At 38.1% G+C, this 12,884-nt stretch overlaps 1 protein-coding gene across 1 annotated transcript in view; it reads right to left on the bottom strand.

Annotated features, from left to right (window-relative positions):
- The window catches only part of SPATA16 (spermatogenesis associated 16), a 190,560-nt gene that overhangs the window by 38,536 nt on the left and 139,140 nt on the right, over window positions 1-12,884 (bottom strand). Inside the window, exon 5 of the mRNA XM_037046707.1 lies at window positions 11,555-11,702. Within this exon, the coding sequence (XP_036902602.1) occupies window positions 11,555-11,702 (148 nt within the window). The remainder of the gene's footprint in view (window positions 1-11,554; window positions 11,703-12,884) is intronic.

Raw genomic sequence — 12,884 nt, 5'->3', positions numbered from 1 at the left:
AGTATGGGCAAATATATACATATAATATGTATATATACATTGCTCAAGTAAAATTGCTGAATCATATAATATGAATATGTATATACCTACGTATATACCTTATGGGTATATATATAGCACCTGGCACTACATATATATAGGTATATATGTACCATACATACCATATAGGTATATATATAGATATATACATATTTGTATTATATGATTCAACAATTTTACTTCCACATATATTGTTTAATGCAAAACATATATGTAAGAATGTTCATAATAGCATTTTTTAATAACAGCCACTAACTAGAAATAGCTCAAATGTTTATATCTAGTGGAATACATATATAAATTCTGGACTATTCACATAATGGAATATTACATAGCAATAAAAATGAACCAACTAAAACCTAAAGCTTTGTGCAACATGGATGAATTTCCTAAGCGAAAGATTGAGCAATAAGAGCCAGATGTAACTGTGTGATTTCATATATACAATGTTTCAAAGTAGGAGAATTAAAATTCAGAGCCTAGAAATGCATAGGTAGGTAATAACTCTATAAAGAAAAGAAAGGAAGTCCTTATCCTAATAATCAGGACAGTAATCACTTTGGTGGAGACAGGGAATGGCTTTGAATGGGGAAGAGGCCAATTGAGGATATATGGAGAGTGTGTAAAGTTTTATTTTTTGACCTGATGGTTGTTCTGTCATAATTAGTTAACATGTGTGTTTGTTTTATGTATTTTTATATGTGTAATATTTCGCAGCAAAATGTTTTTAAGAATTAAAGAAAAAATGCAAATGCTTGGATGAGACTCTGCTTTAGATGTGAAACTCAGTGATCATCTGTGGACCGACCACAGGGTCATTAAGAAATACTACTAAGGTGTAAACTAAGTGCAAGCCAAGTATTAAAGCAGAAGTACAAAGGACTCAAAAGCTAAATATGCAAAACTAAATTTAAAAAAGGATAACACTACAAAATAGAAGTGTCTAATTCTGTGCAAAATCCACTGGAGAATTTAAAGCTGAGAAAGTAGAGACATTGTTTTACATGAGTGTCTTGTAGTTTTTTTTTACTTATTATAATTTTTTTAAAAGTAATCATATTTTATTTTTCAATCACTGTTGACATTACAATATTACATTAGTTTCAGGAATACACCCCAGTGATTAGGCACTAATATAAATTACTAAGTGATTATCCCAGTAAATCTTGTACCCCTGCGACACCATACATAGTTGCTAGAATGTTATTGACTATATTCCCTGTGCTGTACTTTACATCCCCATGACTATTACTCCATTATTCTCCAGTAGATAAGTAATTACTTTAGTAATCTCCGCTACTAAATTGGTAGTAATCTCCATTAGTACCAAGTTGTACTTCTTAGTTCCTTTACATCTTTTACCCAACTCCCCAACCCTCTTCCCATCTGGCAACTGTTAAAATATTCTATTTATCTATTAATCTATTTCTGTTCTGTTTGACCATTCATTTTGTTTTTCAGATTCAATAGTTGGTAGATGTACAGGGTCTGGCAGAAGTAATGCCTGCTTAAGTGTGGTTGATAGAGTAATAATATGGGTATAATAATTTACAGTTTTAATTTGAATGTTTCACTTAAAATGTCTTATGGTGTGCTTGAGTGTGATGTTGTTATGCTACAGGATTGCATTCTTTGATTATGATTTCACAATAAAAGATCTTGTAATAAAAAGGGATGTTATTTGTGCCAGACTCTGTACATTTATTGCCATTTTATTGTTCATATTTTTTATCTCTTAAAAAAGGTTTTTCTTCTTCTTAAAGAAGGCTCTTAACATTTCATATAATACTGGTTTGGTGATGATGAACTCTAGCTTTTTCTTGTTTGGGAAACTCTTAATATGTCCTTCGATTCTAAATGCTAGCTTTGCTGGTTAATCTTGGTTGTATGTCCTTTGTTTTTCATAACTTTGAATACTTCTTGCTAATTTTTTCTGGCTTGTAAAGTTTCTGGTGAGAAATCAGCTGACCATCTTGTGGGAGCTTCCTTGTAGGTAACTACCCGCTTTACTTTTGTCACTTTTAAGATTCTCTCTGTCTTTAACTTTTAGCAATTTAGTTATGATGTATTGTGATTTGAACCTCTTTGGATTCACCTTGTTTGGGACTTTGCACTCCCTGGACTTGTATTTCTATTTTCTTCACCAGGTTAAGGGAGTTTTCTGACATTATTTTTTAATAGGTTTTCAATTTTCCTTCTTTTTTTTATTGTTTTCACTATTATAGATGTTCCCCATCCCCTCTGCTTTGACATCCTCCCTTTCTCTTCTCCTTCCGGCACCCCATGATGCAAATGTTTATACACTAAAAGTTGTCTCAGAGATTCCTTACATTAGGTTTATTTTATTTTATTTTTTTGGTATTCTTTGTCCTTTTTGTTGTCTGGTTCATTTTTTTCTTCCTTATATTCCAGATTGCTGTTTTAATTCCCAAACTTCATCTATTTTACTGCTGATGCCCTATAAAACATTCTTCATTTCAGTTAGTATATCGTTCGTTTTGGACTGGTTCTTATTATAGTTTCTATGTCCTTTCTTATGCTGTTGAAATTCTAAGTTTATCTATTCCTCCCCTAAATTCCTTGAGCATCCTTATAACCAGTGTTTTGACTCTGGATCTGTTAGATTGCTTATCTTTATTTTATTTAGTTTTTTTTTTCTGGAGTTTTGTTCTGTTCTTTTATTGAGAATTTTCTCATTATTTTGGCAGCCTGTCTATATATGTTTCTGTGTGTTAGGTAGAGCTGGTATATCTCCTGGGTTTGGTAGAGTGGCCTAATGTAATAGGTGTCCTGCAAGGCCCAGTGGCACAGCCTCCCCATTTACCCAATGTGAGCACCCAATGTGAGCACCCCGTCATGTGGGCTGTGTACAACATCTTGTTATAGTTGAGCCTTGATTTCTGTTGGCATGTCAGGCTAGTCAGCTACAAGGATTGGCTGTGACCACCATGGAGGATCAGCTGTGCAAGGTCCACCCCACAGATCAGGATTTACTTTAGCCTCTTGAGTGTATTTCTTGTGGAGGTGGTTGGGTGGTATTTTCACATGGTCTGAACTTGTCCACTAGGTGCACTGGCTCTGGGACCTTCTAGGAGAGGTGAGTCAAGGTCAGTTACTGCCTGTGTTCTGCCTGGGGCCATCTGGCATGAGCTACTAAGTGAGCTGCAGATGACGGCTACTTGTGCAGGGCTTGAAGGTGCCAGGAAAAGCCAAGATGTAAACCAAGGTTGGCTGTTGGTAGTGCCAGGCCTGGGACCACTTAGTGAGAGGTATGAGGCATTCCAAGGCCAGATGCTTCTTGTTTGAGGTATTTTAGGAAAGTCTAATAAAGTATGAACCAAGATAGGCCACTTTTGTGGAAAAACCACTGGAAACAGCTTGAGTGGGTCCATGAGTTGGTAGGGTGGTGTCTCAGGGAATCACAGTGGTGTGGTGTACTGTGTAANTACTTGTGCTGGGCTTGAAGGTGCCAGGAAAAGCCAAGATGTAAACCAAGGTTGGCTGTTGGTAATGCCAGGCCTGGGACCACTTAGTGAGAGGTATGAGGCATTCCAAGGCCAGATGCTTCTTGTTTGAGGTATTTTAGGAAAGTCTAATAAAGTATGAACCAAGATAGGCCACTTTTGTGGAAAAACCACTGGAAACAGCTTGAGTGGGTCCATGAGTTGGTAGGGTAGTGTCTCAGGGAATCACAGTGGTGTGGTGTACTGTGTAAGTTGGGTAGATGGAGACTTAAATATGACACCTGCCTGCCAGCTCTGTGGCTGGTGGTGGGGGACTCAGGAAAAGAACAATGGCCTCTGCCAGCACTTCTGCCTGGGAGAAAGCTGCCTCTCCACTTCACCTTGATATCAGATAATTTAATTCCTCTCCATAAGTCCTGGTGCCTTTTGAACTGCTGCCCCAGGGATGGAATTCAGAGGGAGTAAGTCTGAGTAAGTTTGTGCATGGGCTCTTTAGAAGTAACTGCCTGGGACTCCAGAAACTCCCCATTTCCCTCAGCCACAACCCCTTCTGCTTTTTATGGTCAGAAGCTCTGGAGACTTCTCTTCTCAACACTGGAACCCTGGTCTTGGGGTGTGGTGTGAGGTGGGGAACCTTGGTTCCTCAGGGAAGACCACTGCAGCAGAGAAATCCCTCCCAATTTTTATCCCCCACATGCGGGTTTGGGATCCACCTATTCTGCATCTCTACCCATTTACCATTTTCTTTTTTTAAAGATTTTATTTATTTATCTTTAGAGGGGAAGGGAAGGAGAGAGGGAGAGAAATATTAATGTATGGTTGCCTCGTGTGTGTCCCCTGCTGGGAACTGGCCTGCAACTCAGGCATGTGCCCTGACTGGGAATTGAACCACGATCCTTTGTTTCACAGGCCTGCGCTCAATCCACTCAGCTATGCCAGCCAGGGCTCCATTTACCATTTTCAATGTGGCTTCTTTATATCCTTAGTTGTAGGACTTTCATTCAGCTAGATTTCAGGTAGTTCTGAATGATGGTTGTTTTGTAGTTTAATTCTGTATTTGATGTGGTTGTGGTAGGATGCCTAGTCTTTAGGGATTTTTATGCTTGGCTGCATGGCTTATTAGATAGGAATACCTAATGATTGGCTACAATATTACAGAGTGGCTACATTAGACAATATAAGTAAATGTTTCAAGAAAAACAAAATCCTAACACATTTACCTCACTACTCCTTTACCTGCTAAAGTTAGCTGTCTGTTTTGAAATGGTTATGAAGGTTTTTTTTTTAATGCAGTCTAGGGTAATTGGTGATGGATGAAAAAAGCTAAGAAACTGTATAACTACCAAGACTGACACTAGAAAGGGACTAATCTGTAGGGGACTGGTTTGTTTAGATCTGGCAAATGTGACTTAGCTCTGTATGGACAACCTACAGAAGCGAAGTGGTGGGCAGGAGCCAGACCTTCAAACTGAGTTTTCCTGTGGGAATCAGGCCTAGAAAATGCATACAGATTGTTATGGCTTGCTCTTGCTAAAACCCCATCATCCTGATCTAAAACAACAAATGTGTATTGTCTATCTTCAAGGTAATTTCCAAAGCCTGTGTGAATTTTTCCAAGGACAGAGCTAATTGGCTCATTGCCATTCCCCTCTGCATGTTATTTTCATTTTCTTGATTGCACCTAAAATGTAGACAGTAATATTCTATGTAATAGATAATAAATCTTTCTCTGATGTAAGACCCCAGAAAAACAATAAAAGCCTGCCTAGGCAAGGGTCGGGGCGCTCCCCTCTTGAGGGAGTGGCCAAGGCATCCATAGACACCTTCCCCTTGAGAGAGTAGCCATGCCGTTCCCTTTTCCTCCACAGGATTGTTGTCGCCTGTGCATTCAATTCTCACCGTCAGCCCCAACAGGCGGACTCTGCTGGCCAGGGTCCGCCACACTAATCTGTTGATTTATGGGGGAGTGAATTGGAGGAGTGTGTCTGGATTTCTTACAGGGAGGGAGGACTTGGATGGAAACTGCTATTTGTGTGTGTGTGTATTGCAAGGTTTTACTGAGCATTCTGAGTACAATATCTGATACCTGCTTCCTGCACGTATCTCATTTCAGCTGCTGTTTGCCCCAATCCAGTGATTGTACTTGAAAGGCTACATTAAAATTTATATTACTTCAACTAGTTTTTGGATTATTGACTTGTATTTTCAAAACACAACCCTGCCTGTCTTCAGTCAGATCACAAAAGAAAACATGTGAAGCAGGATGTGTGACAGTGTCAGGGAGGTCCAGGAGGAAATCGATCAAAGGTGAGAGACACGAGATGACGGGGACCTGAGGCAGACAGTGCTGGGACCGGCTGCTGCAAAGGACCAGTGAGCTGCTCGCTGGGGAGTGTTTATTTTCGTAAGATAGAGCAGTGCCGGAATACCACATTTCCCATTGAGAAGACCAACACCTCCATAGTTCAAGAATAGAAACTTAAACTCCGTATGTGAAGGGTTTTGTTACTTTGGGAATGATCCTCTGTTTTTAACAAGAATTCAGTGGTGCAAATATGAGATGATTTATCGTCTTTATAACCAATCTGGCTATAACATTTTCATAATAATATTGGGGATGTAGTTTCTTTAATTTTATAACCTCTTCCATTTGAGAAAGCAACACATAAGGAGGAAAACAGTCTGATCTTGAAAACTCTTGATCATGATAAAATTATAATATTTTAAAGAAGAAAGAATAAAATGAGAAATTTTAACCTCATCTTTTAGAGAGCATAAGAACGTATTAGCCTTACTGGTAAATGATGACTGAACAAGAACAAGGTTATAAATTTCAGTGAAAAGCAATTTTTAAAGGTCTATTTTAAAACAATATATTATTTCTCTGAACATACAAATTCACTCTTGGGAGTTAAATTACATTGGAAAGACAAAATATGACTCTATCCACCTAAGTGTTAAAGTAATTGATATCTTATCCAGAAAACTTTTCTATTAAACATTACTAACCACAAATCCATTACTGAATATTTATTTATTTTGCCAATAAATCTTGACATTTTCATCAGGAGGAGACAGGATATGCTTATTGTATTACTTTATTATTATTAAAATACAACCATGCAAGAATAAGTATTATACAGAATTGCATTATTTCATTGGAATATATGAATAGGAATCTCAAGCAAAATCTTTATAAATGAAAATATAATAATTCTGGGGCTGGTGAATTATTATTTGTTTTATATACCCTGACTACTCTGCATGAATCAAACTGGATTTTTCCTTAAATAAGAAAAATGAATAGCTACAGTGCTAAAAATTCAGTAATTTTTTTCTCCATGAAACATAATGAAATACAGCTCTATTATAAGATGGATTTAAGATTTTAGTGAGTCTTGCCATAGTCCCCAAATAGCCAAAGATGCACAGTAAGTCCCTGGGAATGTACAAGCCTGGTGGTCCCACGAGGCAGATTTGAATTTCAACCCTCCCTGCTCACCCTCACAGAGGTTATAAAGACAATAGAATCCTAGCGCTACCTGAAGTGGGTTTTTCTCCTAATAAATCACTAATTTAGCTGGTCTATTTAATTAAATTAACATAGTTTGGGCTTACACATTTAAAAGTGAATTATTTTTATAGCTTTTTTCCCCTTTGAATCTGCTTTTCAGATGAAAATTCCTGACGAGGGTAAATGAACTGGCGGCTGGCTAGCGAGAACACACTGCTGGGGGGGACCTCTTTCGTGAGTTCTCTTTCTGCTCAGCACTACTGCCTCTGCCAGCTATTGCTGGGCTCATCGCACTGTCACGTGACCGAGGAGTAATGAATTCAGTGCTATCTAGGCTTGATGAAGGTGACCTGGAGTTTGGCCGAGTTTCTGGGTTGGAGATTTGTCTGCCAGCCCCTGCTGGGAGAATTAAATGTGTTAGTCTCCAAGTTTTAATGATAATAGCTACTTATCCAGGAAAACTTTGATAGGTTGACTTGTCGTCCAAGATGTGTGAGGTACAGAGATTTCGACCTTCATCTGTTATTACAGGTGTAATATTATATCTATACGATATTATAGAGACTATGACTATTTAGATGAACTCTCTAATTTAGAAATTCCTACTATGGCCTCAATTTCTCTTGCTGCAATGAAAACTACCCAGTGGTGGTGTATCTTTTATGGGGCATCAGTGTCTCTCCGGAAATGTTATTTTGGGGGTGGGTACAAACACATGAATATAAGAGCACCCACCTATAGTTGTCTACAGAAGGATGCGTGAATATGAAGTAGAAGAGAATGGGCACAAACGCAGTGTTTCTGAGAATCGAATTGCTGGCATATGGAAGTGTATTTACTCAGTCCCTGAATTCACATGAATTCATTGTGTACACTGCAGAAGGTGTAGTAAGCTGCTTACTTGTTGTGATGTAAAGCAGTGCACTAGTTAGATTAAAGCTACCTGAATTAACAAACAACCCCCAAATCTCAGTGATCAAAGACAATTTCGCTCATGTGGGTATTCAATGGGTGACCTTCCACGTGGTCATTCAGGGATCCAAGCTTCTTTTGTGTTGTGGCTTCTTTAGTTTCATTGTCCTATCCCCTAGTCAGTGGCTAGGGAGAGTCCTGTAAGGTAGGGTGTTACGGGCCAGGCCTGGATGTGGCATATGTTATTTCTGTCCACATTCCACTGGCCATTATTCAGCCATAAGCCTCACATAACTGTAAGGGAAGCTCAAATATATTCTAGTTGCATGCATTAGGGGAAAAATAGTTTGGTAAACAACTAGTCACTATTTTGCTACTTTTGGTGGCAGGGACTTCTATTTCCAAAGTCCAACCTTCTCTCTTTTCTCCTACATCATTCTTTTAATTAGTAGCAGCCTTTCACTGCACAATTAAAACTTAGTTGAAATTGAAAATATCACCTAGAAGATATAGTCAAATATTTGCCCTGCAGTTTAAGTTAATAAGGTCAGATCTTTTCTCAGGAAGAGGTATATTCTAGCACTACCTAGAATAGTGTCTGGAACATATGTTTGATAAATGTATGAATAGATGAACAAACCACCCTTCTTCACTGTAGAACCTCTTCTTGTCCAGAGGATCTTGGGATTCTGGTGCATAGAGAAAAGGGGAAGAGAAATCGCAGAATAACCTAGCAAGCTGGAGAGAGGGCTGAGACTACTTCCAGTCTCTAGTGGAGTAGAGGGGATTTCTAGAATAAGACTCAGAAGGAGACTGGGTTCACAAGTCAGCATTCCGGCAAAGAGAGATATCAGAGAGTGGCTCTAAATTGGGCCAACTGGAGCCATAGGGGTGGTTGCTGTATATATAAAGAAGCATCTACACCACGAGGAAGCATGGCAAACTCCCATAGGTGCCCTTGAGTCATCTAATAGGCCACATAAATGAGCCCATCATTGGCTCTGCTCAAGCCAACAGATCTCCAGTTGCACTAGCCGTGCAGCTGAATCAACCTGCACCTGACTTCCAAAGGGGATTCTTTCCTCACATGCCCACTGCCCCCCTTGAACACTGGGTACATTTGAGTCCTGTGAACGCTGAAACCAGACCAGGGGGAGAAGAAAATGCCCCTTCCAGGGGGAAGAAAGCTAATAAATTTGATTAGACAGTTAACTGAAGAGAGACTAAATGATTGCACAGGATGAGATAGAATATATCTGGGAAGACCAAAGATGAACACATATAGGTAAAAGAAAAAGAGTCTTACGTTTTAAATATCTGCCATGTGCTTGTCCAGTCACACCCACTACGTGACTATTTTTTGAAATATATACCTGAATAAATTTTTGACAGGATAGAAATTTCTTAAATTCTATCTACAAGATGGATAGAAGGAAAATCTTGTTTTGGGGGGCAGGGCCAACAGAACAAGGCAGTTCCTCTTCCAGGCCCTTGTGAGACTCACTTTCTATCTATTGCCTTTGGCTAAAAAATACCTGCCGTAACTGCCACTCTGCACCACCTGTGGGAGATATCCAGATGCTAAAGATAGCACCTCACCTTTCCTCTTCTTGCGCTTTGTACCTTAATTCACCTTGGAATTACCTGGGGGAAAAGAAGCCATTCTACTAAGACTGCACACATACCGTTACCAACACTGATTTCACCATCATTCCAGCAATGGCTCTGGGGAGGATGCTTTAATTATTTGCAACAGAGGCCAGTCATGTCATCAATGCAATAGCCTTCTTAGCCAAAGAGCAGGTTCTATAGAGCAAAGAACCTAACCAGGCCCCCCCAAATTTAAAAGTCTAGATTGCCTTTTCTATTTCCCTTTCTTTCTCTAGAAGCTGTGTCTTTTCTAAGTTCTTACATAGAGCTGTCAAACTCCAGCAATTAGTAGTTATAAAATAATAGAAACATTCATTAATAACTTCTCATTATCTTCTCTTCCCAAGTATAATACCCTTCAGCATGAGTCATCTTGCAACAGATCATAATTCATCTTGATAACAGGTTTGATAGAGTTACATGAGACAGGAATCTGACTCATTAATGTTATTATTGTTTTTAAACTATCAGTAACAACAGTGCTTCCTAAGTATCAATTAATCTTCATGCCTTCTCTGTGAAGTAAGTTAACTGTAACTAAACTCATTCTACCAGTAGAGGACCGGCACACTGGTGGTGTCCTCAGTGAGCCTCTCTCCTCATTACCAATGGTGCTGAGAGTGAAACGGAAACAGCTGAATCTGATTCATTTTCCACGACACTAGATGGACATGACTTTTGTTTGCCATTAATGCTCCCCCAAGCCCCGTTAAGTTATCCATAATAAAATAATAAATGACTTACAACTATTAACAAAAGAATGTAAGTTCTAAAACATTTTTCTCTGCCCCGTTGCACAATGCTCACATGAAGTAAAGAAGCAACCACGGTCATGACAGCGTGCATAGCATGCTTCTCTTCCCTTTCTCTGCCCTCAAATTCTCATTGTTCCCTAGGGAGTCACTATTTAATCACCACTGGTTAGATTTACTTACTACATTTCTTTTGAAGAGCTTGAAGTACAGTAGGAAAAAAATGGACTCTATGGGACCTAATTTTAATGCTTCTATTTTATTTTTGCTCCTTTCAGGTGGAAATAATGTGGCTCGATGGCAAAGACATGGGTTTAATCTTTGAAAAAGCTATTTGTTTTCTCTGATTGTTGTTTTCTTGTCTCTTAATGAGAATCATCTTACTCACTTCAAAAGTTACGGGAGTACCAAGAGATAATGAATGTAGAGTGCAAGGCGTATTAAAAGTGATCACTAATGGAGTACATTATTTATCATATAAATCAGGGACTGGGCCTCGAAGCCCCGAGAAAAGATATGAAGGGGCATTAACAAGAGGGTGTGATATTAGGCATACACATTTAGAAATTTTGCTTAACATGGTCATTGTTGTAAAGAACTATTAATTTAGTAAAAGAAAATCCATGTTGTAATTCAGAATAACACTTGATATGTAGTAGATAGTAAAAAGGTATTTTTGAATGAATGAATAAAAGCAAATGGCTTCCAAACACAAAAAGAGGAAAAGGCAGTAATGGCAGGCTTGTTTCCTCTGTCCACTCGGCTACCCACATCCCGTCTCATCTGGACCCCAGTGATCCAAGCACGTAGGGAAGGAGGGCGGTCTCGGGTGTGAGACAGATGAAGGAAAGAAAACAGAAATAGCAGGAGCAGGCACTGGGAAAAAAAGCATCCTCAAGAAAAGACTATAATCATCTAGTTTACTGATGAAGAATATGGGAAAAGGTGCTATTTTTTACCAAAGGTTATTCCTTTATTTTAAAAAATCTTAGCATGCCTAAGTTTCATCCCTCCCTTTAAAATACAGAAACGTGGTGGTACAGGAAATGCTGCAGTAGACCCCCAGGGCTAGACCTGCTTAAAGCCTTCCCATTTATACTCCTCAGATTAAAACACCATACCCCTAAAACTGAAACAACAGATAAATAAAGCGGGAAATGGTTCTCTATTTGTTTCAATAAAAATAAAGTATCCGCTGATAAGTTGAAGATAGTGAATCTTACCTGTGTAGATATATTCCATATACGCAGGGTGAGTTTTTGTGAAAACTTCTTTTACTTTTTCTACTTTATCAGCTTTGATTTTTGTTGCAAATGGCGTGTACATAACGGAGAACGATTCTGCTCTGGTGATGGCCTCTTCGATCATGGCCTGGGAGGAAGCAAACAACCCACTTGGCATCACTAACAACGCATGACTTTGGAAGAATGTAAATTAATATAATCACTTCTAAGGATGATTTAAAAATCTATATACTGTACTGGGAAGATAACGTATTTTCTTCTTGAATATTCATTAGAATGAAATTTTAATTAGTTCTGGAAATACTTTTCATATTAAGAAAACCAATTAAATGAAGAAAGTTTGTAAACAGACACCTCTAAACTGAACTTGCTTTAAGATAAAAATAAAATTTCTATTTTCTAAGGTGTCATTTTTTACTTGACTTAAAAAGTCAGACTCTTAAGCTTACCATAATTATCTTATAAACAGACATTGATGAGCAACTTGTACTTAAAAACCACTAATTGAAGTATGTAGATCTAAGTATTTTCTATAAATAACAGACAAACTAGACAAACCAGGTTCTTTTCCTTCCAGCACCCAAGAAAGCCTTCCTGAACAAGGAAAACCTTTTCAGCCTCCGCCCAGCAAAGCTTCCCCTCTCTCCACATCACAAGAGCCATTTGAGATGAATTTGCCTATTTAAGTTTTAAGAATTTCTTTAAATTTTCTATGTTCACATGTTATTCTTGGTAAAGCCTGCCATCACCCTGAACTTCCTTTTTTAAGTACGTCCATTACTATTTGAAACAGACCAAAAAGAAACTTATAAGAAATTTTTAAAAGATTTTATTTTTTCCTATAGCTTTGCCTTCTAATGAGGCTTGAGCACTGAATTAAAAGTGGAATAGTTATCTCATTTCCCCCTTATTTTTCTAAAAATAGCATTGAAGCATATTATAAAAATCTGTATTTATGTATAGAAATACATTTTTTCCCTTGATAGCTAAGAGTGCCAAAAACCAATAAGGAAAAAATAATAGATTTGAATTTTCTAACACCCCCCCAGCAATTTATATTATTAGTATTTTATAAACAAGCTTCTGATTGATATTAAAGGCAGTAAGTAGTTGATTTTACTGATTTTAAACCGAGAAGCCTAATTTAGTTTATTCATTATCAACTCCATGCTGTGATGACTTCAAGTTGCCTCTTATAGTCATCTATATTGTGTGTAAAAAAGCAGCTTTGCAGGAATTTTCTGGATGCAAAGGATCCCCCTTACTAACTAGAAAATGACGTAAATTTTCTCATTGACATTTTGAATTT

Source organism: Sturnira hondurensis, unplaced genomic scaffold (genome assembly GCF_014824575.4).
Source record: "Sturnira hondurensis isolate 20B ecotype Veracruz unplaced genomic scaffold, ASM1482457v3 Scaffold0005279, whole genome shotgun sequence".
NCBI classification, from domain to species: Eukaryota; Metazoa; Chordata; class Mammalia; order Chiroptera; family Phyllostomidae; genus Sturnira; species Sturnira hondurensis.
Note: the sequence above shows the minus strand (reverse complement) of the source record. Positions and strands in the feature narration are given on the sequence as shown.